The following is a 23,373-nucleotide window of genomic DNA, read 5'->3' as shown; positions in this document are numbered from 1 at the left end:
AAATGTCCCTGACCAGTCGATCAACAGGGCATTCCCTCGAGATCCCGGACGGTAGAACCTGGATGCGAAGTCTGGGCATTTCTTGTTTACTTCGTCTGCGAAGAGGTCCAGTTGAGGCCGACCCCATTGCGCGAAGATGTATTCTGCAACTTCGCCGTGCAGGACCCAATCGTGAACGTCCTCCAGGTGTCTGCTTAGAAAGTCTGCTTCCACGTTCTGCTGACCTGGCAGGTGAACTGCTGTAATTGACATTCCTCTGGCCAGGAGCCAATGCCATATCGCTTGGGACTCTCGCGATAGGGGTAGGGACCTCGTTCCCCCCGGTTTGTTCAAGTAATACATCGTGGTTGTATTGTCCGTCTGTATCAAGAGAGTTTTCCCCTGAATTAGCGGTATGAAAGACTTGAGAGCGAGATGGACCGCTCTGAGTTCTAGCAGATTGATGTGGTACTGCTTTTCCTTGTCTGACCACAGACCCTGCGCTTGAAAAGGACCCAGATGAGCCCCCCATCCCTGAAGAGATGCATCCGTTACTAGGGTGTCGGATGGAAGCACCTGGTGAAACGGAGCACCCACTGACAGATGAGGTCTGTGCATCCACCATCTCAATGACTGAAGTGCCACCTCCGGTAGCCGCACCGTGTCCTCCCAGCGACCTGTTCTTTGGCTCCAGTTGGTCTCCAATGCCTCTTGGAGGGGTCTCATGTGGAGTCTGGCATTTGGGACAGTAAAAATGCACGATGCCATGGAGCCCAGTAGTGATGTCACCTGACGTGCCGTAGGTGCGCTGGCTCTCAACAGGTCCTGGCACTTCTTGTTTATTGAGGATAGTCGTTCCTACGAAGGATATACTTTTTGTAATTCTGTGTTTATGATAGCTCCTAGGTAGTGAAGCTTCTGCGTTGGAGTCAAGGTTGACTTCTGGTAATTGACCTGAAGACCTAGAGCTTCGCAAACTCCTAGTACAATGGCCCGATGGCTTCTCGCCTGCTCCGGAGAAGAAGCCTTTAGTAGCCAGTCGTCTAGGTATGGATATATGTATATCCTTTGTCTTCGGAGATGTGCCGCCACTACTGCCATACATTTCGAGAAAACTCTTGGGGCAGATTACAGGCCAAAGGGTAGAACCCTGAACTGGTAATGCTGTAACGCTACTCGGAAGCGCAGGAATTCGATGTTTTGGAGCTATTGGGATGTGAAAATACGCATCCTGCAGGTCGATGGAGCACATCCAGTCTCCCTGATGTAGTTGAGGGAAAATCTGGTGAAGCGCTAGCATTCTGAACTTCTGCTTCCTTATGTATTTGTTCAGCAGCCGTAGATCCAGGATTGGCCTGAAAACGCCCTCTCGACCCTTCTTTGCCACTAGAAAGTAACAGGAGTAGACCCCCTGTCCTCTTCGTGCAGGTGGAACCTTTTCTATGGCATTCTTTCTTAGGAGGGCGAGGGCCTCCTTGCGTAGCAAACTGAGATGAGATGGATTGTCTTTGGCTGGTGGCAAGCGTGGGGGAGGCTGTTTGAAAAGAAGAGAATAGCCATGTTCGACAATATTGAGCACCCATTTGTCTCTTGTGATAGAGTGCCACTCGTGAAGATAAGCCGTAATACTTCCCCCCACCGGAGTGGTGTACAGTGTCGAGGGAAGCGAGATTTCATTGCTTGGTGGGTGCTTTCGGAGTGGACTGTTGAGGTCTGCCTGACCCTCGCTCCCTTGTGTTTCTTCGTTGAAAAAGAGGGCGTCCCTGTCGCTGCTGTGACCTTTGCGACCAATGAGGGGTTTGAACCCTCTGCTGGAAAGGGCGCCTATCATACGGCCTGTACCTCCGCCTGAAATCTTTCTTTCTTTCGAGGCCCACCACCTTCAAGGTATCCACCTCTGTCTTCATGCGGGCCATCTCTTCGTCTGCATGGGCACCGAATAGAGAGTTCCCGGCAAATGGGAGATTCAGGATGCGTTGTTGTGCTTCCTGTTTCAAGCCAGTGAGCCTCGGCCAGGAAGATCTCCTCGCACAGATACCATGTGCGTACCCATGAGCAGCCAAATCCGCCCCATCCGCTGCCGCGCTGATAACCTGGTTGGATACCAGGCATCCTTCTTGTAGTATCTCCTGGAAATCTTGCCTGTCTTCTCTGGGCAATTTTTCTGTAAATCTACTGAGGGAATCCCACAGAGAACGATCGTACCTGCCCAGGAGCGCAGACGCACTGGAGACCTTCATTGCTGAAGCCGCCGTCCCGCATATTTTTCTCCCTAGAGAGTCTAGATGCCTGCTCTCTTTATCAGGGGGTACCGTGGATGAAGATGCCACCGAGTGGGTCTTTCGGGCGGCAGCTATGATCACCGAGTCCGGTGGCGGATCCTTTCTAAGGAATAAAGGGTCTTGTTCTGGAGCCTTGTATTTTTTGAGAATCCTAGCCGGTGCAGACTTAAGCGAGGCTGGGGCCAGAAAAGTGTCCATGGTTGGATGCAGCAAGCCAGGCACTAGAGGCAGCAACTTTTTCTACGCTGATCTCTGTTGTAGAGTCTCAAAGATGATTGATGAGGAGGTAGATGGTTCTGGAACCTCTATGTTGAGTTTCTGCGCTCCTCTTAGCAACACCTCGTTGAATGTGGTAATATCATCCACCGGTGAAACTCTAGCAGGTGGTGAATCTGTAAGGGTGGGTGAGTAACGCCCGACAGAAGAACCTGATGAAGACCAAGAGGGTGATCTTCTCCTTGACCGCGACCTGGATCTCCGTTGAGAGCGAGATCTGCTGCGAGACGCTGTAGCAGAGCGTCTAGGCCTCGCGGTCGGTTGGCGAGGAGCTGAACGAGCCCGTTCTGCCCTGGCTGTCGGTGATGGCGTTCTTGGCAGGGAGGCAGTAGGTGAATACATTCGCGAATACTGTGAATCTGGGGAGGCCGCTGGTCTGTTGAGGCTCTCCAGCCATCTCGGAGATAGATTGATGGGCGAGACATGCCCAGATGATGCCGCTCTTGACCGAGAAGAGTCGCTCGGTATGGAGACCACTGGAGATGGCGCCTTGTCTGGCGTGGGGCGATGTTCTGCTCCCTGTGGGACAGGTAAAACCTGCGTCGACGTCGATGGCTGTTTCGACGTCGAAGGGCGCCCAGCCGGTTGGTCCTGCCTCGACGTTGAGTGCCTCGACGTTGAGTGCCTTGACGTCGAACGACGCTCCTTGGACCTCGACCTGCTCGCCGTCGTGTGCCTCGACGTGGAGAGATGGGAGGTCGACGGCGGATGTTTCTCGTGCCGTCGTGGTGATCTCGACGCCGTGTGTCCTGACGTCGGGGGCGCACAGCCTTTGGCGGCGATCGGGCACGCCGGCGATGGCTCGACGTCGATCGGCGGGCTGCCGTCGACGGAGACCTGCCCCTGCTCTGATGTTCCCTCGACGCCGTTCCCTTCGACGTCTGGTGTGTCGCAGTCGACGGCGATCTATGCCGGTGAGGCGGTGGTAGCGACGACGTCGACGGTGAACAAACAGGTACTTTCCTACCTGTCGACGTCGACCGGGCCATTCTCTCCTGAGAATGGCCTTCTGGCTGTCTGGGAAGTGAGGAGGACGATGTTCTTTTCCTCTCCTGAAGTCCATGAAGCCGGATCTTCTCTCTGTCTTTCAGAGTCCTCCTAGACATGTTCTTGCAGTACTTACAAGTGTCAGGGCAGTGACTCTGAGGCAGGCACACTATGCACAGAGAGTGGGGATCTGACTGGGCCTTCTTCTTCCCACAAGCAGGGCATTTGACAAAAAGAGAAGGCATTTTTCTGTCAGAAAAAACCTTCCTAGCTCAGACAAAGATGTTATTTGTCGAGTGAAAAGTGAAAAAAACGCTTTTTTAAAGAATTTTTCTGAGAAAAACTCAGAAAAACTGAGAGCTCAATGCTCCAGGATCCTCTCAGAAGAAGCCGGAAAAAAGAACTGACCTAACTGTGAACCAACTGTCACCTTTCCTTCACCCCTGAGGCATGGTGGGATACTGGAGGTGCTCAGGGTCTTAAAGGCACGGTGCCAAAGTTTTTATGGTTCTCCTGTGTTAACCTGCATGCAGCCTATTGGCTAAGAATGCTTCAGTGTTTTTCAATGCAGTTTTTTCAATTTTTCCTCTAGAGTTTGCTACTGCTCATTCACTAAGCCTAGTTTTAGGAGCTTGGGTACATATTTATGCTCTATTGTAGTATTTAATAAAAAATAAAAAAATAAAAACTTCATAGAAATAAAGCATTTTTAGCCCGTTTTTAACATGATAGCCTGCATGATTATTTTTTACACATGTATGATATGTGTATATTTGATATATGCTCCGGGGTCCCCGCACAAGGGCGGGAATATTCAATGTTTATGACTATTGATGAGGATCCCCTGGAAGAGAATCCCACTTTCACCACCCCACCATCAGAGTTGCTAGCTGGCTAACACAATTCCCCCAAAAAAGACACAAGGCAGGCACAGAGGAGAAATGAACTAGAAGGGTCACCCAAACATATTAAGAGTGTTCAAACAGTCATAGTGTAATAAGGATTTTAAATTGGCCTGAATTATGGTCATAATTGTAATAGGGAGAGATTATTAAAACATACAATTTATCATGTAAACCTTTATCAGAAATAAACTTTTGGCATTAGACTGTAACATGGTCATGTTACCCTGTTAGCCCCTAGAGGATATTACCCCATGAAAACAACTGAAGAAAATAATGCACTGTAGCCATACACTTCGCCCCTAGAGAACTTATTTATTTAGGGTTAACAGGCCTACTGTATGTTATTAAAACAAGGCCTTTAAAACAAAACTATCTACAAAACAAAAGTTCTAGCCATGAGACAGCTTAAAAGACATTGAATGGTGGGAGGGGTTATTATATTGGAGTCCCCACTAACCGTGTGGAGACCCAGAGATGATGTAGACAGGAAGAGCACATAGTGGACAATGTTTTGAGGGTGGTCCCATAGTCCTAGGACCACCACCAGCTGAGTTATGAGCAAAAATGTTTTGGAAAAGTAATGCCCTGTAAAGCATTATGGGGTAAGCTTCCATGCCACGAATATTTTAATAGGTTGATATGACTAATACTTAGAACAACCCCTAGAAGACATTACAATGAAAATAGCATTTAAGTAACGTGGTCATGTAACTATACAGTTAACCCCTAGAGGGCATAACCCCCAAAAAAAGAATGGCAATAAATAATACAAAAAGAAAATAGCAATAATTAATGCAGAGTAACCACATATGTAGCCCCTAAAGGGCATAGTGCATTACATATCACAGGGGTAACAGGCCTAAAGCAATGGTATTACAAACAAGGCCCTTAAAACACAAACTACTCCCAGCTGTAAAACACCAAAATTCCAGCCATGAGAATGCTTAACCCCTTGGGTGCGTGTGTCGGTCAATGGCTGACACACGCACACCCTCCCTGGTGCGGGCCACGACCACTGGCCGACACCAGGAAGGGCTTTAAAACTGTAGGATTTTTAAAAATATTTTTTAAGTACCCTTGGAAGACATGGAATAGCTTCTGTGTCTCCCTCCACCCCCACTCCTGCCCATCTGTGACGTCAGAGAGCTGCGAGGGGCACCGACACCACAGTTTTCGCCACCGGAGGATCAAGGAGCAGGTAAGCATCCTCTCCCCACTCTGGTGGGGGAAGAAGGCCAAAATGGCCTCCCAGGATGCCAGGGAGGCATCGATTGAAAGGGGAAGAGTCTCCCCTTTCCATCAATGCCCTCCTGGTACAGCTTCCTGGCCGTGGATCACTGCACAGCTGTGAGCCACGGGCAGGAAATGGCACTAGGCAGCAGGGATTCCTGGGGAAGAGAGCGGGGGGTGGGGTTTAAGCCCCTGTGTAAGTGGACTGGCTCACCCCACGGGTCATAATTTTTTAAAAGAAGGGTTTCACCCCCCCCCCCACCCCGGGGGTATAAAAAAAAAAAAAACATAAAAAAAAAAAAAAAAATGGCATACATAAACACACATACAGAGAGAGAGAGATATCTATCGGCTGATATATATATATATATATCACTTTGTTTTATAAAAGTGTGGTTTTCCTAGGGGCAGCGATCTGCCCACAGGGAAACCACACAGATATAAAGAAAAAGTTATATAATGTGTGTATATGTATGTGAGAGGGAGAGAGAGAGAGACTCTCTCTCTCTCTCTCTCTCTCTCTCTCTCTCTCTCTCTCTCTCTCTCTATTCAGTGGTCTTCAAACTTTTTAATGCTGCACCTCCTCCCCCCCCCCCACCCAAGTGGGGGAAAAAAAATTATTGGGGTCCCCACTCCACATTTTTACCAATTATTCTGTTAAATCGGAAACGTTTAAATAGATCTAAACATTGCTGTTACTTACTGTTACTGCTTTAAAAATGCCAAGAAATACACAATGCCAAATATACTATTCTGGTTTGGCAGGCCTTACTAACATGTAAACGTATTCACACGGTGTGATTATTGGGGGTGGTGGTGGGGGTTTTGAAGGGTATTTCGAGTCCCTTCCCTTTTGACACACGCTCTCAGCTTAGATATAAATGACAAAACAGGTTAGGAATGACTCATTACAGAGTGGTTTGCTGCCACTCATTTATTTTTTCTGCCTAAAACAAAGCCCTGTTATCAGCACAATGCTTTTTGGGCCAGAGCCCCACCCCCTCACCAGTTTGAATACCCGTGCTCCATACATATAATACAGAGAGGGGGACATTCATAAGACATACATCTCAGGCATAGATAGCTTTGAGGCAGCAATGAAAATGTCAAGATAACTCTTGTAATTATGTTCCTGCTAGAGAAAGATCTGACTTTCGTCTAGTGGCTGTTTTGATGCCATAAAGTAGCACAGAAGGTTTATATGCCTGCTGCAAAGAACAGATCTGTATTTTAAGTGAATAGCTGAGGGGATTGGTAAAGCCAGCTGTTACCTGTGCTTTAAAACAAATTAAATGCATGTGTCAGGAGGCTACAGAGCGATGAAGGCCACTTTTGCTGGGTGGTCGTGAGGTAATACAAGGAGGAGGTCATGGGATGGGAGCACCAAAAATGATCGTCACACTAAAGGCTGTGATGATGGGTATGTGGCAAGGTAAAGTAATAGTGCGTCTTTTTTGTTTTTTTCCAGTGTCTTCAGAGAACCTGCTACTGAAGGAAGAAACGAAGGTAAGGTGACTGACATTTATTGTTGCACACATCACACACACACACACACACCAACCAGCAATTTTGCTGATGACATATCTGCCTTCTATGTAGGCTAGTGTTTTAGAGGAACAGTTTAGCCAGTAGCAGAGATGGCATCTCGTTGGATGACTGCTGCTGAAGCCATAACTCAGGTTATGGCGGACCGCGCTGAGGCAGAATCAGAAACTGAGAACGCAGATACTGAGACAGCATCTGAGGGAGAGGACAATAGAGCAGAACCTGGGAGTGATTTTTCAGTCGACTGAGTCCCATCCAATGACACCTCTTCCAGTGATTGAGGGAGACGATGAGGACAGTTGTGCTGTCCCTTCGCAAGCACAGTCTGTGAAGCAGGACAACAGCGGGTTATCCCAACCCAGAGAGCAGGTGCGTGTGGCAGCAAGCTCAGACAAAGTGCTCTCCTGGCAGCCCCCCACCCCCGATTTAATTCAGCTGTAATTTTCTGCGTTTTACTGGTGATGCTGGATGTAAAGTCGATACGACTAACTTTTGCCAGTCGACTACGTCCATCTGTTTGTGGATGTTGACTTCAGTCAGCAAACTATGCAGTAAACAAATCTGTGTGCAGAACAATCTCTGAGGGAGCATGGAGGAACTCTGGGGCCCTGATCTAGGGCACGCCAGTGGACTTCCACTTAGCTGGTGAAGTTGAAGATATTTTTGGGACTTACAGTCAAAATAGGGTTCGTGCAGAAACACAGCTAGCAGTCCTACTGGACGACTCGCATGGTTTGGGTAACCCCCATCTTCTCACCGTACATAAGCAGAGATCCTTTTTTGCCATTGCAGCGCAGGCTGCATTTCAATACCAATTCTGCTGCATTGCCCTGGGACCATCCAGACCATGACCGGTGGTTCAAAATTCGGCCTGTTGTGGAACATTTGTCTGCCAGGTTTCCAGAGATCTATACTCCTGGAAAGAATATAGCAGTCGCGGAGTCCTTAATCCTGTACGAAGGGTGGCTGCTTTTCAGGCAGTACATTGTGAGCAAATGCGCTCACTATGGCATCAAGCTGTACATGCTCACCCCACAGGGTGTGAGAGCTCTTCTGGCTATGTGTACAGCTTGAGAGTGTATACAGGGAAGGACTCCATGCTAAACTCTGTAGGTTGCCCTCCCACATTAGCAGTCACAGGGAAGAGTGTATGGGATTTTGTCCTGCTATTTCTTTAAAAGGTGATAACCTTTATATGGACAATTTCTATACAGGAGTAGAGCTATTCAGTGAGCTCTACAAAGCTGGCACTGTGGCCTGCGGTACAGTTTGTTGTAACCGCACCGGATTCCTGCAGGAGCTTGTTTGTAAGAAGCTCCAGAAATCCCAGAGTACAGTGTTGCAGTCCACCAAACTGCTTGCAGTCAAGTTCGCTGATATGCGTGATGTATGTATGCTCACTACAATTCATTATGAGAGCCCTACCTCCCACCCACCCCTCCCCAGTCAAGGTTTGGGGTCAGATGGCCTAAATCCACAAGCACACCTGTATACTGGATTACAATAAGTACATGGGCGGAGTGGACAACAACGACCAGGTTCTTCAACCATAGAATGTGAGTCATAAAACTTGCACTTGGTACAAGAAACTGTTTACCCACCTGATCCAGATGGCAACATACAATGCATATGTCGTTTATTGTCAGACAACCACAGGAAGACCCAGGTCTTTCTTTGACTTCCAGTTGTCTGTGATTGAAAGCCTCACTGCTGCTACAGAAGTAGCAGCCTCCACTTCAAATGTTCTGGAGGATGTGGCAAGGCTGCAGGAGCGACACTTTGCTGATCACATTCCTAAAACACCCAAAAAGGATTGAAGTGTGCTCGAAGCATGGAAAGTGTGGGAGAGTTATTACTGTCCCCAGTGCCCATCGCAGGCAGGGCTCTGTTTACCTACTTGCTTTATGATGTATTATACTAAAGCAAAGTTCTGGGAAATCGGCTGAGGTGGAGCTGCCGTAGGTAAAACCTTTCAGTGGCTGTGCATGGATACTGAACGTCCATGGGCCAGTGCTTCGTAAGGTAAGTAGCCACAGAATTTTAGTTCATCTGCTTTAGGAAATCATAGATTTCCTTATAGTCTGCTTGACACCTTTATCCACCGTCAGAATGTGGTAGGTGTTCTGTTCAATTAACATGTATTATAGCCCCCACACTGCACATACTAGTGGACAGAACATATGCCACATTTTCAAGGAGTACGCTGTGTGGCAAAACGTTAAAGGCTTGACTGAATTTTGAAGTGCTTGTTAGGGAACTTATGTATGCTACACAAGGACCACCCTCATTGCCAACGAGAACCAGAGTAAGTGTAATAAGTCAAACAAATGTCCTGTGGGACATATTTCCCAACATTTCTACTTGTTTGAAAGTGTGCAAACTCAATATGTAGCTTCACTTTCAAAGCAAAATTAGAAGTGCTGGTGAATGAGTCCCACAGTAGATTTGTTTGGCTCTTTACTTTAGCGACCTTAGGTAGTATTCACCTTCATGTTTGCCTTAGTTTCAAATGTAGATATGCTCGCTCAGTTCGAGTAATAGGCCTCACAAGGGAAGCTCTGACACCCCCAACTTGCATCCACAAACCTGAAGGAGTTGGAATTAGCACAGTAAGTGAGCTGAGGGCACATGGAAGATATTTTCTTGATCTTCAAGTAGCTAATAACGGAAAGCATTAGTATAGGTTCCCTATACTACAGGATTAGTCAGGACTCTGACGAGGAAAGAGACATGAATGGGTAAGAAAAGCTTACGGTAGGTTTGTTTCCCAGGATATTACACAGGAAGAAGGCAGACAGTAAAGGTAGTACAGATGCACATCATCTAAACCTATGGATTCAAACCCATGGGTGCCATGCTGGCACTGAAGAACAATGGCATGTATGGGTCAGTGTATGACCTGCTTGCCATGTTCATCCTCCGTCAGAACTTAGTAGATGTTATATTTGCTGTTCGATAAGTACATTACAGTCACAGAACTGCACTTAACGGTGACTGGTACATATGCTACGTTCTCACTGACTACCCTGTGTGCCAAACACTACCCTTCTTCATAGATTATGATGTTCTCTTTAGGAGGACTTTGTGAAAATTTCCCAGCATGTCTGCCTTAGTTTCAAAGGCAGATATGCTCGCTCAGTTTGAAGCATTGCCCTCACAAGGCATACTCGGAAACCACCAACTTGCATCCACAGACTGAAAAGAGTTGGGTTTAGCACAGTGAGTGTGCTAAAGATGAATGAAAAACATGTCTTCCTGAGCCTCATGTGGCTGTCACTGGAGCCATTAGTAAAGGTTCCTTACACATGCCTTCGGTAATGTTCAGGAAGGAGGGGGCGGTTACTGGACAGGTGGTAAAATACAGTCAAACTTATTCTGTCCTGTGGCATATGAATGTGATTGACCCTTGTCTGGCAGCGGTATGTTGATGTGAGTGCAGTGATTGGTTGGATCGGCCCCGTGGTCAGCGGTATGAAAGTGTTGTGTTGTGTGTGAATGGACCATAAAGCGGTTGGTGCTGTGAAGTGGCTTTACCTGCAGAAGGCTTGGTTTCAATATTTAGATACGTTGGTAAGTATTTATGCTTTGAAACCATAATTTCTGGAGGTGCTAAAGCCAACCAGTGTGAGTGGTGGATTAACTCTAAGATACTAATACTGGGGGAGTCCAAGGGTGCAGGACTTGCGTGACTCTCACCATTTTTCCTTCATCCAGCATTCCCTTGAAATCACAAACTTTGCTTAAAAACACATTTTCCTAGAATTCCTTGAAGTCCTGGAATCTGCAGACAGCCACAAATTTCCTACCATCCAGCATTCTCTTAAGTCTCCAGAGAAAAACATTGCTTCACTTGTGTGGGTGGGTAAGTGCCCACGACAGAGAAGGGCCCAAAACGTATTGTGGAGACATCAAAATTCCATATCAGAAAACAGCCTGGTTTTGTGAGACGGTCACCTGTGACTTTGGTCATAAGCTCGGCGGCCATTTAGGGAAACCTACCAAACATTTCTAAAAACTAGATACCCGGAGCAGTCCACAGAGCTGGTCTACGTGTGGATTCCACAAAGTTTTATTACCAAGAATACCCTGCAAACGTGAAACGCTGATTAAAAAAAAAAAAACACACTACTTTTCCTTGCTTTTCTGTCACATAAACTACAAGAATGTGCAGGGATCCACAAAAATCCTACCACCCAGAGTTTCCCCACTTGCCCTGATAAAAACACAACCCCACCTGTGTGCGTGTGCCTAGTGCCCGTGTCAGGAATGGATCACTCCAGGGTCAACAGTAGCCATCATGCAAGGATTACCATTGACCCTTGTGTGATCCATTACTGTCACAGGCACTAGGCCCAGGCACATTAGTGGGGTAGCGTTTTTATCGGGACATGTTAGGGAACACTAAGTGGTAAGATGTTTGCGGATCTATGCATATTCCTGTAGTTTTCTTTTAAGAAATGGATGAAAAAATAGTGTTTTTATTCAATGTTTCAGCTTTGCAAGGTATTCTGGACCACATCTCTGTAGATTCCCCTGGGAATCTTTCTTTTTTTTCTTTTTTAAGAAATTACTGGGTTTGGTAGGTTTGCCAAAATGGTTCCAGATCCCAGGACTAATTAGTACACTCACCTAAGTTATTATCGCCACAGTACATTTTAGGCCTTTCCCTGTTACAGGCACTTGACCTACCCACACATGTGAGGTACCATTTTTATTGGGAGATTGGGGGAATGCTGGGTGAAAGGAAGTTTGCGGCTCCCCTCAGATTCCAGAACTTTGCAGTGCTGAAATGTGAGGAAAATATGATTTGTTGGGGAAGGGGGGATTTTTTTTTAAACAAATATTGAGGTTTGCGAAGGATTCTGGGAGACAAAACCAGGTGAGAGCCCCACAAGTCACCCCATTCTGATTCGCCTAGGTGTCTAGTTTTTCAAAATGTATAGGCTTGCTAGGTTTCCCTAGGTGCCGGCTGAGCTAGAGGCCAAAATCCACAGCTAGGCACTTTACCAAAAACTAGTCAGTTTTCAGTGGAAAAATGTAATGTGTCCATGTTGCGTTTTGAGGTGTTTCCTGTCAAGGGCACTAGGCCTACCCATACAAGTGAGGTACAGTTTTTATCGGAAGTCTTGGAGGACCACAGAATAGAAGAACAAGTGTTATTGTCAATTGTCTTTCTCTATATTTGTGCCCTCCAAATGTAAGATAGTGTGTAAGAAACAAGTCATTTTGAGAAATGCCATGGAATCCACCTGCTAGCAGGTGTAACCCCAAATTAACCGCTTCTGTGCCTTGGACGAGATGATCTCGTCCAAGGCTACAGTTCCCCTGTGCCTTGGACGAGATCATCTCGTCCATGGCACAGGGGAAATTGGGGGCGCTCTAGCGCGCCCCCCGTGCACCCTCCTCCCCCCCCCAAGTCGGGGATGGAAGGGGAAGACCTTCCCCTTCCACCCCCGACCCCCCCCCTGGGACGTCAGCGCGCGCGCGCTGTGTCACAGGGGCCTCCCTCGTCGCGCTGGAAGCTCTGCTTCCAGCGCGATTGAAAAAGAAATGCAAAAGCATTTCTCTTTCAATCGATGGGAGGCCCGGAGGGGCTTCAAAGGGAAGGAAAAGTATTTCCTTCCCTTTGAAGTCCCTCCGAGGGTTTCAAAAGCCGGACTGCTTGCAATCCGGCTTTTGAAACCCCACTAGACACCAGGGATTTTTTTTTTTTTAATTGAAATTGACAAAAGGGAGCGACCCCTTGGGCAAGGGTCGCTCCCAGGGGGGGCATTTTTTTGAAAAAGGCCTTTTCTGCCCCCCCTGGGGGCAGAAACCTCTAGGCACCAGGGACCATTTTTTTTTTTTTTTTTTTGTTTCATTTTTTTTTTTTGGTGGGGAGCGACCCCTTAGGCAAGGGTCGCTCCCCTTGGGGGAAAATTATATTTTGCCCATTTCTGCCCCCCTTGGGGGCAGATTGGCCTATTTTGATGAGGCCAATCTGCCCCCAAGGGGGGTAGAAACCACTAGACACCAGGGATTTTTTTTTTTTTTATTGTTATTGACAAAAGGGAGCGACCCCTTGGGCAAGGGTCGCTCCCAGGGGGGGCATATTTTCGGGAAGGCCTTATCGGCCTACTATTAGGCCGATCTGCCCCCAGGGGGGGCAGAAACCTCTAGGCACCAGGGACCATTTTTTTTTTTTTTTTTTTTTTTTCATTTTTTTTTTGGGTGGGGAGCGACCCCTTAGGCAAGGGTCGCCCCCCTTGGGGGAAAATTATATTTTGCCCATTTCTGCCCCCCTTGGGGGCAGATTGGCCTATTTTGATGAGGCCAATCTGCCCCCAAGGGGGGTAGAAACCACTAGACACCAGGGAGTTTTTTCTTTGCGTGAATTTCACGCAAAGGGAGCGACCCCTTAGGCAAGGGTCGCTCCCTGGGGGGGGAGGGCAATTTATTTTAGGCCATTTCTGCCCCCCCTGGGGGCGGATCGGCCTATTATTAGGCCGATCTGCCCCCAGGGGGGGAAGAAACCTCTAGGCGCCAGGGCAAATTTTTTTTTTGTGTTTTTTTTTTTTTGTTGCTTTTTTTTTTTTTTTAGAGATGGGGAGCGACCCATCAGGCAAGGGTCGCTCCCCTGGGGGGCAAATTGTATTTAGACCATTTCTGCCCCCCTGGGGGCAGATTGGCCAATTTTAGGTCAATCTGCCCCCAAGGGGGCAGAAACCACTAGGCACCGGGGATTTGTTTTTTGGCGCCAATGTCACGCAGGGGGAGCGACCCCGTAGGCAAGGGTCGCTCCCGGGGGGGGGGTGGGGGTTGGGGGGGCAAATTTATTTTAGGCCATTTCTGCCCCCCCGGGGGACAGATCGGCCTATTATTAGGCCGAACTGCCCCCGGGGGGGGCAGAACACTCTAGGCGCCAGGGCAATTTTTTTTTTTCTTTTTTTTTTTTGTTGTTTCTTTTTTTTAGAGATGGGGAGCGACCCATCAGGCAAGGGTCGCTCCCCTGGGGGGGGCAAATTGTATTTAGACCATTTCTGCCCCCCTTGGGGGCAGATTGGCTGAGTTTAGGTCAACCTGCCCCCAAGGGGGCAGAAACCACTAGGCACCGGGGATTTGTTTTTTGGTGCCAATGTCACGCAGGGGGAGCGACCCCGTAGGCAAGGGTCGCTCCCGGGGGGGGGTGGAGGTTGGGGGGAGAGAAATTTATTTTAGGCCATTTCTGCCCCCCCTGGGGGCAGATCGGCCTATTATTAGGGCGATCTGCCCCCGGGGGGGGTCAGAAACCTCTAGGCACCAGGGCAAATTGTTTTTTTTTTTTTTTTTTTTTTTTTAATTTTTTTTTTTAGAGATGGGGAGTGACCCATCAGGCAAGGGTCGCTCCCCAGGAGGGCAAATTGTATTTAGACCATTTCTGCCCCCCTGGGGGCAGATTGGCAGAGTTTAGGTCAATCTGCCCCCAAGGGGGCAGAAACCACTAGGCACCGGGGATTTGTTTTTTGGTGCCAATGTCACGCAGGGGGAGCGACCCCGTAGGCAAGGGTCGCTCCCGGGGGGGGGTGGAGGTTGGGGGGAGAGAAATTTATTTTAGGCCATTTCTGCCCCCCCTGGGGGCAGATCGGCCTATTATTAGGGCGATCTGCCCCCGGGGGGGGTCAGAAACCTCTAGGCACCAGGGCAAATTGTTTTTTTTTTTTTTTTTTTTTTTTAATTTTTTTTTTTAGAGATGGGGAGTGACCCATCAGGCAAGGGTCGCTCCCCAGGAGGGCAAATTGTATTTAGACCATTTCTGCCCCCCTGGGGGCAGATTGGCAGAGTTTAGGTCAATCTGCCCCCAAGGGGGCAGAAACCACTAGGCACCGGGGATTTGTTTTTTGGTGCCAATGTCACGCAGGGGGAGCGACCCCGTAGGCAAGGGTCGCTCCCGGCAGGGGAGGGTGGGGGTTGGGGGGGCAAATTTATTTTAGGGCATTTCTGCCCCCCCCCTGGGGCCGGCTGAGCTACAGGCCAAACACCACAGGTAGGCACCTTGCAAAAAACACCTCTGTTTTCTGTGAAAAAATATGTTGTGTCCACGTTGTGTTTTGGGTCATTTCCTTTTGTGGGCGCTAGGCCTACCCACAGAAGTGACGTACCATTTTTATCGAGAGACTTAGGGGAACGCTGGGTGGAAGGAAATTTGTGGCTCCTCTCAGATTCCAGAACTTTCTGTCACCGAAATGAGAGGAAAAAGTGTTTTTTGGGCCAAATTTTGATGTTTGAAAAGGATTCTGGGTAACATAACCTGGTCAGAGCCCCGCAAGTCACCCCATCTTGGATTCCCCTGGGTTTCTAGTTTTCAAAAATGCACTGGTTTGCTAGGTTTCCTCAGGTGTCGGCTGAGCTACAGGCCCAAATCCACAGGTAGGCACTGCTTTTTATAAAAAAATGTGATGTGTCCACGTTGTGTTTTGGGCCCTTTCCTTTCGTGGGCGCTAGGCCTACCCACGCAAGTGAGGTATCATTTTTATCGGGAGACTTGGGGGAACGCTGGGTGGAAGGAAATTTGTAGCTCCTCTCAGATTCCAGAACTTTCTGCCACAGAAATGTGAGGGACATGTGTTTTTTTAGCCAAATTTTGAGGTTTGCAAAGGATTCTGGGTAACAGAACCTGGTCCGAGCACCGCAAGTCACCCCTCCTTGGATTCCCCTAGGTCTCTAGTTTTCAGAAATGCACAGGTTTGGTAGGTTTCCCTAGGTGCCGGCTGAGCTAGAGGCCAAAATCTACAGGTAGGCACTTCGCAAAAAACACCTCTGTTTTTTTCCAAAATTTAGGATGTGTCCACGTTGCGCTTTGGGGTGTTTCCTGTCGCCGGCGCTAGGCCTACCCACGCAAGTGAGGTATCATTTTTATCGGGAGACTTGGGGGAACGCTGGGTGGAAGGAAATTTGTAGCTCCTCTCAGATTCCAGAACTTTCTGCCACAGAAATGTGAGGGACATGTGTTTTTTTAGCCAAATTTTGAAGTTTGCAAAGGATTCTGGGTAACAGAACCTGGTCCGAGCCCCGCAAGTCACCCCTCCTTGGATTCCCCTAGGTCTCTAGTTTTCAGAAATGCACAGGTTTGGTAGGTTTCCCTAGGTGCCGGCTGAGCTAGAGGCCAAAATCTACATGTAGGCACTTCGCAAAAAACACCTCTGTTTTTTTCCAAAATTTAGGATGTGTCCACGTTGCGCTTTGGGGTGTTTCCTGTCGCCGGCGCTAGGCCTACCCATGCAAGTGAGGTATCATTTTTATCGGGAGACTTGGGGGAACGCTGGGTGGAAGGAAATATGTAGCTCCTCTCAGATTCCAGAACTTTCTGCCACAGAAATGTGAGGGACATGTGTTTTTTTAGCCAAATTTTGAGGTTTGCAAAGGATTCTGGGTAACAGAACCTGGTCCGAGCCCCGCAAGTCACCCCTCCTTGGATTCCCCTAGGTCTCTAGTTTTCAGAAATGCACAGGTTTGGTAGGTTTCCCTAGGTGCCGGCTGAGCTAGAGGCCAAAATCTACAGGTAGGCACTTCGCAAAAAACACCTCTGTTTTTTTTCCAAAATTTAGGATGTGTCCACGTTGCGCTTTGGGGTGTTTCCTGTCGCCGGCGCTAGGCCTACCCACGCAAGTGAGGTATCATTTTTATCGGGAGACTTGGGGGAACATAGATTAGCAAAACAAGTGCTATTGCCCCTTGTCTTTCTCTACATTTTTTCCTTCCAAATATAGGAGAGTGTGTAAAAAAGACATCTATTTGAGAAATTCCCTATAATTCACATGCTTGTATGGTCACCCCGGAATTCAGAGATGCGCAAATAACCACTGCTCCTCAGCACCTTATCTTGCGCCCTTTTTGGAAATGCAAAGGTTTTCTTGATAGCAATTTTTTACTCTTTATATTTCAGCAAATGAATTGCTGTATACCCGGTATAGAATGAAAACGCACTGCAGGGTGCAGCTCATTTATTGGCTCTGGGTTCCTCGGGTTCTTGATGAACCTACAAGCCCTATATATCCCCGCAACCAGAGGAGTCCAGCAGACGTAACGGTATATTGCTTTCCATAATCTGACATTGCAGGGAAAAGTTACAGAGTAAAACGTAGAGAAAAATTGATGTTTTTTTCACCTCAATTTCAATATTTTTCTTTTTCAGCTGTTATTTTCTGTAGGAAACCCTTGTAGGATCTACACAAATGACCCCTTGCTGAATTCAGAATTTTGTCTACTTTACAGAAATGGTTAGGTGTCTGGGATCCAGCATTGGTTTCATGCCCATTCCTGTCACTGACTGGAAGGAGGCTGAAAGCACAAAAAATTGCAAAAATGGGGTATGCCCCAGTAAAATGCCAAAATTGTGTTGAAAAATTGGGTTTTCTGATTCAAGTCTGCCTGTTCCTGAAAGCTAGGAAGCTGCTGAGTTTAGCACTACAAACCCTTTGTTGATGCCATTTTCAGGGGGAAATCCACAAGCCTTCTTCTGCAGCCACTTTTTCCATTTCTTTAAAAAAAAACGAAATTTTCACTGTATTTTGGCCAATTTCTTGGCCTCCTTCAAGGGAACCCACAAAGTCTGGGTACCTCTAGAATCCCTAGGATGTTGGAAAAAAAGGACGCAAATTTGGCTTGGTTAGCTTATGTGAACAAAAAGTTATGAGGGCCTAAGCGCGAACTGCCCCAAATAGGCAAAAAAAGGCCTGGCACAGGAGGGGGAAAAGGCCTGGCAGCGAAGGGGTTAAGAGCTGTGCAAATATCACTGCTTCTAAACTCCATATCTTGTACCCATTTCGGAAACGCATATGTTTCCTTGATATCTATTTTTCACACTTTACATTTTGCCAAAAAGAACTGCTATATACCCGGTAGACAATGAAAACCACTGCAAGGTTCAGCTCATTTATTGTCTCTAGGGTACCTTGGGTTCTTGATAAGCCTACAAGGCCTACATATCTTTGCAACCAGAAGGGTCCAGCAGGCGTGATAGTATATGGCTTTCAAAAATCTGCCATAGTTAGAAAAAGTTACAGAAGAAAATGTAGACAGAAATAGCAGCTTTTTCCCCACACTCAATTTCAATATTTTTTTTTATTTCAACTGTTACTTTCTATAAGAAATCCTTGAAAGATCTACACAAATGGCCTCTTGCAGAATTCTGAATTTTGTCTACTTTTTAGAAATGTTTAGCTGTCCGAGATCCACCACGATTTTCACACCCATTTCTGTCCCTAACTGGAAGAAGGCTGGAAGCACAAAACAATAGTAAAAATGGGGTATGGCCCAGTAAAATGACAAAACTGTGATGATAATTTTGGTTTTCTGATTCAAGTCTGCCTGTTCCTGAAAGCTGGGAAGATAGTGATTTTAGCACCGCAAACCTTGATAACATTTGTAGGAGAAAAAAAACAGATGCTTTCTTTTGCAGCACTTTTTCCCCCATTTTTCAAACACAAAATTGTTTGCTGTATTCTGACCAATTTCTCAGTCTCCTCCAGGGGAACCCACAAACTCTGGGTACCTTTAGAATCCCCAGGATGTTGGAAAAAAAGGACGCAAATTTGCCATGGATAGCTTATGTTCACAAAAAGTTATGGGGGCCTAAGTGCAAAATAGCCAAAAAAGGGCTCAGCACTGGGGGAGAAAAGGCCCAGCAACTAAGGGGTTAAAAAGATACTGAATGGTCGGAAGGGTTCTCATTTTTTGGTCCCCATTAACCTAGTGTGGGGGGCCAAAGATGACCTAGACAGAAAGAACGTGCCGTGCTGAACATTTTGGTGGTGGTCCTATTGCCCTAGGACCACCACAGGTTGAGGTATGGGCAAAAATGTTGTGAAAAGGAATGCTCACAAAGCATTATGGGTCGATTTTTCCAGAGTGCAGTGAATATTGTAGTATCTGCTCTTCCACTGTGCTGGGAGAGCCGCTTTCACTTTGAGGATTTCTGTTTTATGTAAAGCCTTCACCAATTTCAAGTGAATTAAGAGGAGAGCCAGAAAAAATGGCTCTTAATAGGTAACTGAACAATAAGACCAGCGCTCCAGTACCGCTGATCGAGATCATGCTGTTGTGCCTTTTGCGCTGTGAGCGCCATGGCCTCCATGCAGCACGAAGGGGCAAGAGAAAAAATATTTTTTTCACACTGAAGTACATCGACAATTGTCATAATAATCTATGAAACAGGGACAGTCTGCAAGGCATGACAAAAACAGCATCAAGGCTGGACAAACATAAAGCAATTACCATTGACGTTTAGTGATTTTTTAAAGGCAAGCCCAAGAACAAGTGAAAGTGATGGGCATGAGGTGGGCATGATTAAAAGTCCACAGTACTAACAATAGGTCAAAGCGCTTGCCTGCTCAACCTAAAAATTACACATACAACTCCAGCTGAGCTCCCTTCCCCCCCACTTACTGAAAAATCAAAATGGACCATCATAGTATCAAAGTATTTCAACAATCAGTAATCCTAAATTCTACTCCACTTGTAGAGCTTACTTGCAGCTTTGTTAGCACTGCTTTAGTCTTTTCACGATCCAAAAGTGGGGAGTTATCTGCATCTCTTGTGAGACCTGAACAGTGCCACAAGCCAGCACGAACTCTGTATGAAACTCTTCCGCTTTCTGCATAAATGGCAAGTGTCCAAAATACCGGTGTGTGACACTTGCAGGTTTTCAGTGGTGGGGCATTTCGCACGACCCTTTGGCTGACATTTTATCGCTAGTAGAACTTCCTGTAACAGATAAACATCTCACTATGTACAAAATAACAAAGTTATTAAACTTTCAGGCGAAGCAGGCGTGGGAAGGATCCCAAGAGGGGGCAGCAACTGCTAACATCTTTGACAAACAACCAGGTCACTTCTTGGCGGAATTATTACCTATGCACCACTAAATAGTAATAGTTATTTCATTTTTGTTTGCTGCAAATTTACTAATAAATGTTGTGGCTCCATTCGCACTATGTACCATTTAGATTTAGACTGTGTTTAAAGCACAGGACAAAGTATGATGAGCACCTTTATACACGGTATACATGATTAAACAGATCATTGTTTTATTCTCTGCTTGAAACCCCCACTACATGTGTAAATGACACTGGATTTGAATCAAGCTTTCAGAACTGACTCCCCTCAGTTCAAATACTAAGTGCGGTGTATGTAACTACCTTTTCCCTACAACTGCTTTCTAGGGCATGCAATTATTTTCCTATTAAACTTCTCCCTGGGAATTAGTGCAGTTTCCTTCCATTCAGAAAGTATGGACCGTGTACAGCTACCTCCTCTTCCCGAGAGGCTCCTACCTCCAAAGACCATCCCTCCTCCTTGTATTCAACACTTTGTACGTGGTCATTAACTCGCCCCCTCCGTTTGTAGCTTCAGCCGGGAATGGCTGCGTGTGACACTGGGCCCAAAACCACTGACTTGTGTTCTGGCAGGTTTTCAAGGCGCCTATTGTGCTCTAGGTCGTCTTGATGTTGAATTCAGGACAAGCAGGGGGCAGCAGAGTGGCAGGTGCTCTGTATAGCGCGCACAGACATTTCCTTGCCAGGGTCTCACAAGGGGTGGGCGAACAGACTGAACATTAAGTTAACCGATACAAACCTGCTCACTTGCTAGAGGCTTCTGGTGAAGATCAAGACAGTGCTTTTAATATGATCACTTAGCTAAACATAAATGCTGCCCCTTATTTAGGGTACTGGACGGGTACTTGTGCTATGGTGGGAATCTGTCCCAAGGATATGCGCTTGAGTCAGATGCTGTGGTGCTCGGAAGGTCTATGTATGCAACACATCTCGGATCAGGTGCCCTCATTTATGCACGTCTCACAAGGCCCTGCACCCTCCTAGTGTCAGGAGGCAACTGAGTGGGTGTGTGTGTCAAATGTATATAAAAAACACTTGCTACGTCCATCTATAACACATCGTGTGTGATAAGGAGCCATTGTTAGGAGATGAAGCGAATAAAATCATACAGCACAGTGTGCATGAAAGAACAGCATTTTTTTGCAGCGTTACATAGTATCTAGTTGCAGAAATCTCAACATTTTGAACTGCATTTTGTCGGGACTGTGAGGGTGGGGGGGCGGAGAAAGGAAGAGATGACACGTGGAACTGAAACTGATGCTTCTGCTGTCACAAGTCGGTAAATTATGGAGGTGGGGTTGAGCGCAGACATGCTTTAGGCAGGCTGCAATGGAACTACTTTTCCCACTATACCCAGGGACCCCCTATTCGGTTGTGTGTCTTTTTCCATCGGATTTCTCAGTGTTTTCGCTTGTGCATTCTGTGACAATTCTTGCAGTTGAATGCAGGCTTTTCAAGGAGGGTGTCTCGAAAACACAACTATTTAGCCACCTTGCCACACCAACATTTTGAAGCAAACAAGTTGTAATGTTCCAAATCAAACACTAGGGAGCAGGTTAGTGTGCATTGTGCAAATCTACAACTCAATAAGAGGCAAACAGTTGATTACAGTAGGGTACATTTCCCATTGCATGCCCACACATCACTATGCAAGGGCCTAGCCATTGAAAGCCTTCCCCTTGAGAAACGCTGCCTCCGCCATGCTAATTTACTGCAGGCGCAGGGAGGGCACAAAATGTTAATAGGCGCTGACACGAACAGACCATTTTGTAAGCTCCAGTGTTGGAATAGCAACAGAATTTGTGGGTGAGGAGTTACGAGTTGTGAAGATGGTGCGAGGGGTCCATTACTAGAATAGTAGAGGGTGTCGCTGCTAGGAAGTGGCATGCATGGTGCTTGTGTTCTAAAACAAATACCATGACTGCTATGGGTGAGGAATTGGGTATACCGATGATCTGTATATGGAGGGACAGGACAAGTTTGAGGTTCTGTATATAAGTCCAAGTACTGAAGATGCAAGGGTTGCAAGATGTCCGAGCTGCAGTGCATTGCCTGGGCTTGTGTGCCTGTATTCAAATAGCAGATACAAGTGGCAACTTTACCGTGGTGGGTTCCAGAGTGGTGAATGAGCGCCAGTACTGGAAGAGCAGCGGATGTTTTCAGGGCAGGACTCAGGTGTCTTCGGAGATCTGTGCAGACCCAATAATGACATGGCATTGAGTTCCATAAGGCAAAGTTGCAGAGCACTGCTATGCCTGCATATGCATCGCTTAACTGAAATAGCACGTGGCGCTGCAGGAGAAATAAGTCCTTTGGAATAGGCATGTGTGAGAGTCTACTCACAGCAGGTACCTTACAAAGGCATGACTGAGTTGCATCATTAGAGGTGTGTGCTGGCCCCTTAGCCAATAGCAGAGGCTGAAGGCAGGCAAAGGGGCAGGTCCAGCCTCAGAACTGAATTGTTCTATTTGTTGCCACTTACCCCGGCATGTCCACGAAACTTACGGATCACCTGCCCCTTAGACACGTCCCAGAGTACCACGGTTTTATCAGATCCGCAGGAGCACAGCTGGCTGTTATCAAAGGACCTGGGAAGTTGAGATGAAGAAAAGTGTGAAATTCTAAATTCACTTTTTTCCTATTGAATAACAGTTAAGTAAACAAATCCCCAATGAGAACTATTGCTAATGGCAAGCGCAATGGCATCTATTGATCAACTGTGCTATCTGTTGCCTCAGTTAAGCGAAATTTCCAATTATGGAAAGCTGTGCAGCTTGTACAAGAAATCGGATGTGCACCCATATCTTTGATTTAAAAAGGGTTTGTCTTTTTGAGGGGTTAACAATGATCCACTGCGTAATTCTTCTTTATTCTGCCCTTTGCCTATCAGGCTGTGTTTCAACGTAAAAACACATAAGACACCACATTACAAGTGACTTGTAGGAGGGAAGTGTGGCCTAGGGTGGAGACCAAACTACTATCGAATACCAACCTTTTTATTTGACCAAACTTGAGTAATATGGGTAAATGCCTTTATCCCACTGGATCACAATCCCCCCATCTATCAGAAACAGGGTTAGGCTCACTGGATATTTACAATACATGTCCTGAAACAGGAGACTTAACTCCTTTGCAGGCAGGATGGTCAATGTGCAAAGAGGTTTGCTCTATGGCATCCTGGAATTAATTAATTACTACCCTTGGTTGTATGCCACAAGAGATTCAGGCTCCTTAAAAATGCAGAAACAGTTCTGTGTCTCCAAAGGGCCAACAAAATATTCAAAACAGACACATTTCTCCACGGCCACCACTACCGAA

At 46.8% G+C, this 23,373-nt stretch overlaps 1 protein-coding gene across 3 annotated transcripts in view; it reads right to left on the bottom strand.

Moving 5' to 3' along the window:
* WDR83 (WD repeat domain 83) overlaps positions 1-23,373 on the bottom strand; it is a 188,316-nt gene that overhangs the window by 122,521 nt on the left and 42,422 nt on the right. For all 3 annotated transcript variants that reach the window (XM_069231831.1, XM_069231832.1, XM_069231830.1), the window contains one exon: positions 22,538-22,643. In XM_069231831.1, coding sequence (XP_069087932.1) covers positions 22,538-22,643 — 106 coding nt within the window. The remainder of the gene's footprint in view (positions 1-22,537; positions 22,644-23,373) is intronic.

This window comes from Pleurodeles waltl, chromosome 4_2, assembly GCF_031143425.1.
Source record: "Pleurodeles waltl isolate 20211129_DDA chromosome 4_2, aPleWal1.hap1.20221129, whole genome shotgun sequence".
Taxonomy (NCBI): Eukaryota; Metazoa; Chordata; class Amphibia; order Caudata; family Salamandridae; genus Pleurodeles; species Pleurodeles waltl.
This window is presented reverse-complemented; position numbering and strand designations above follow the sequence as displayed.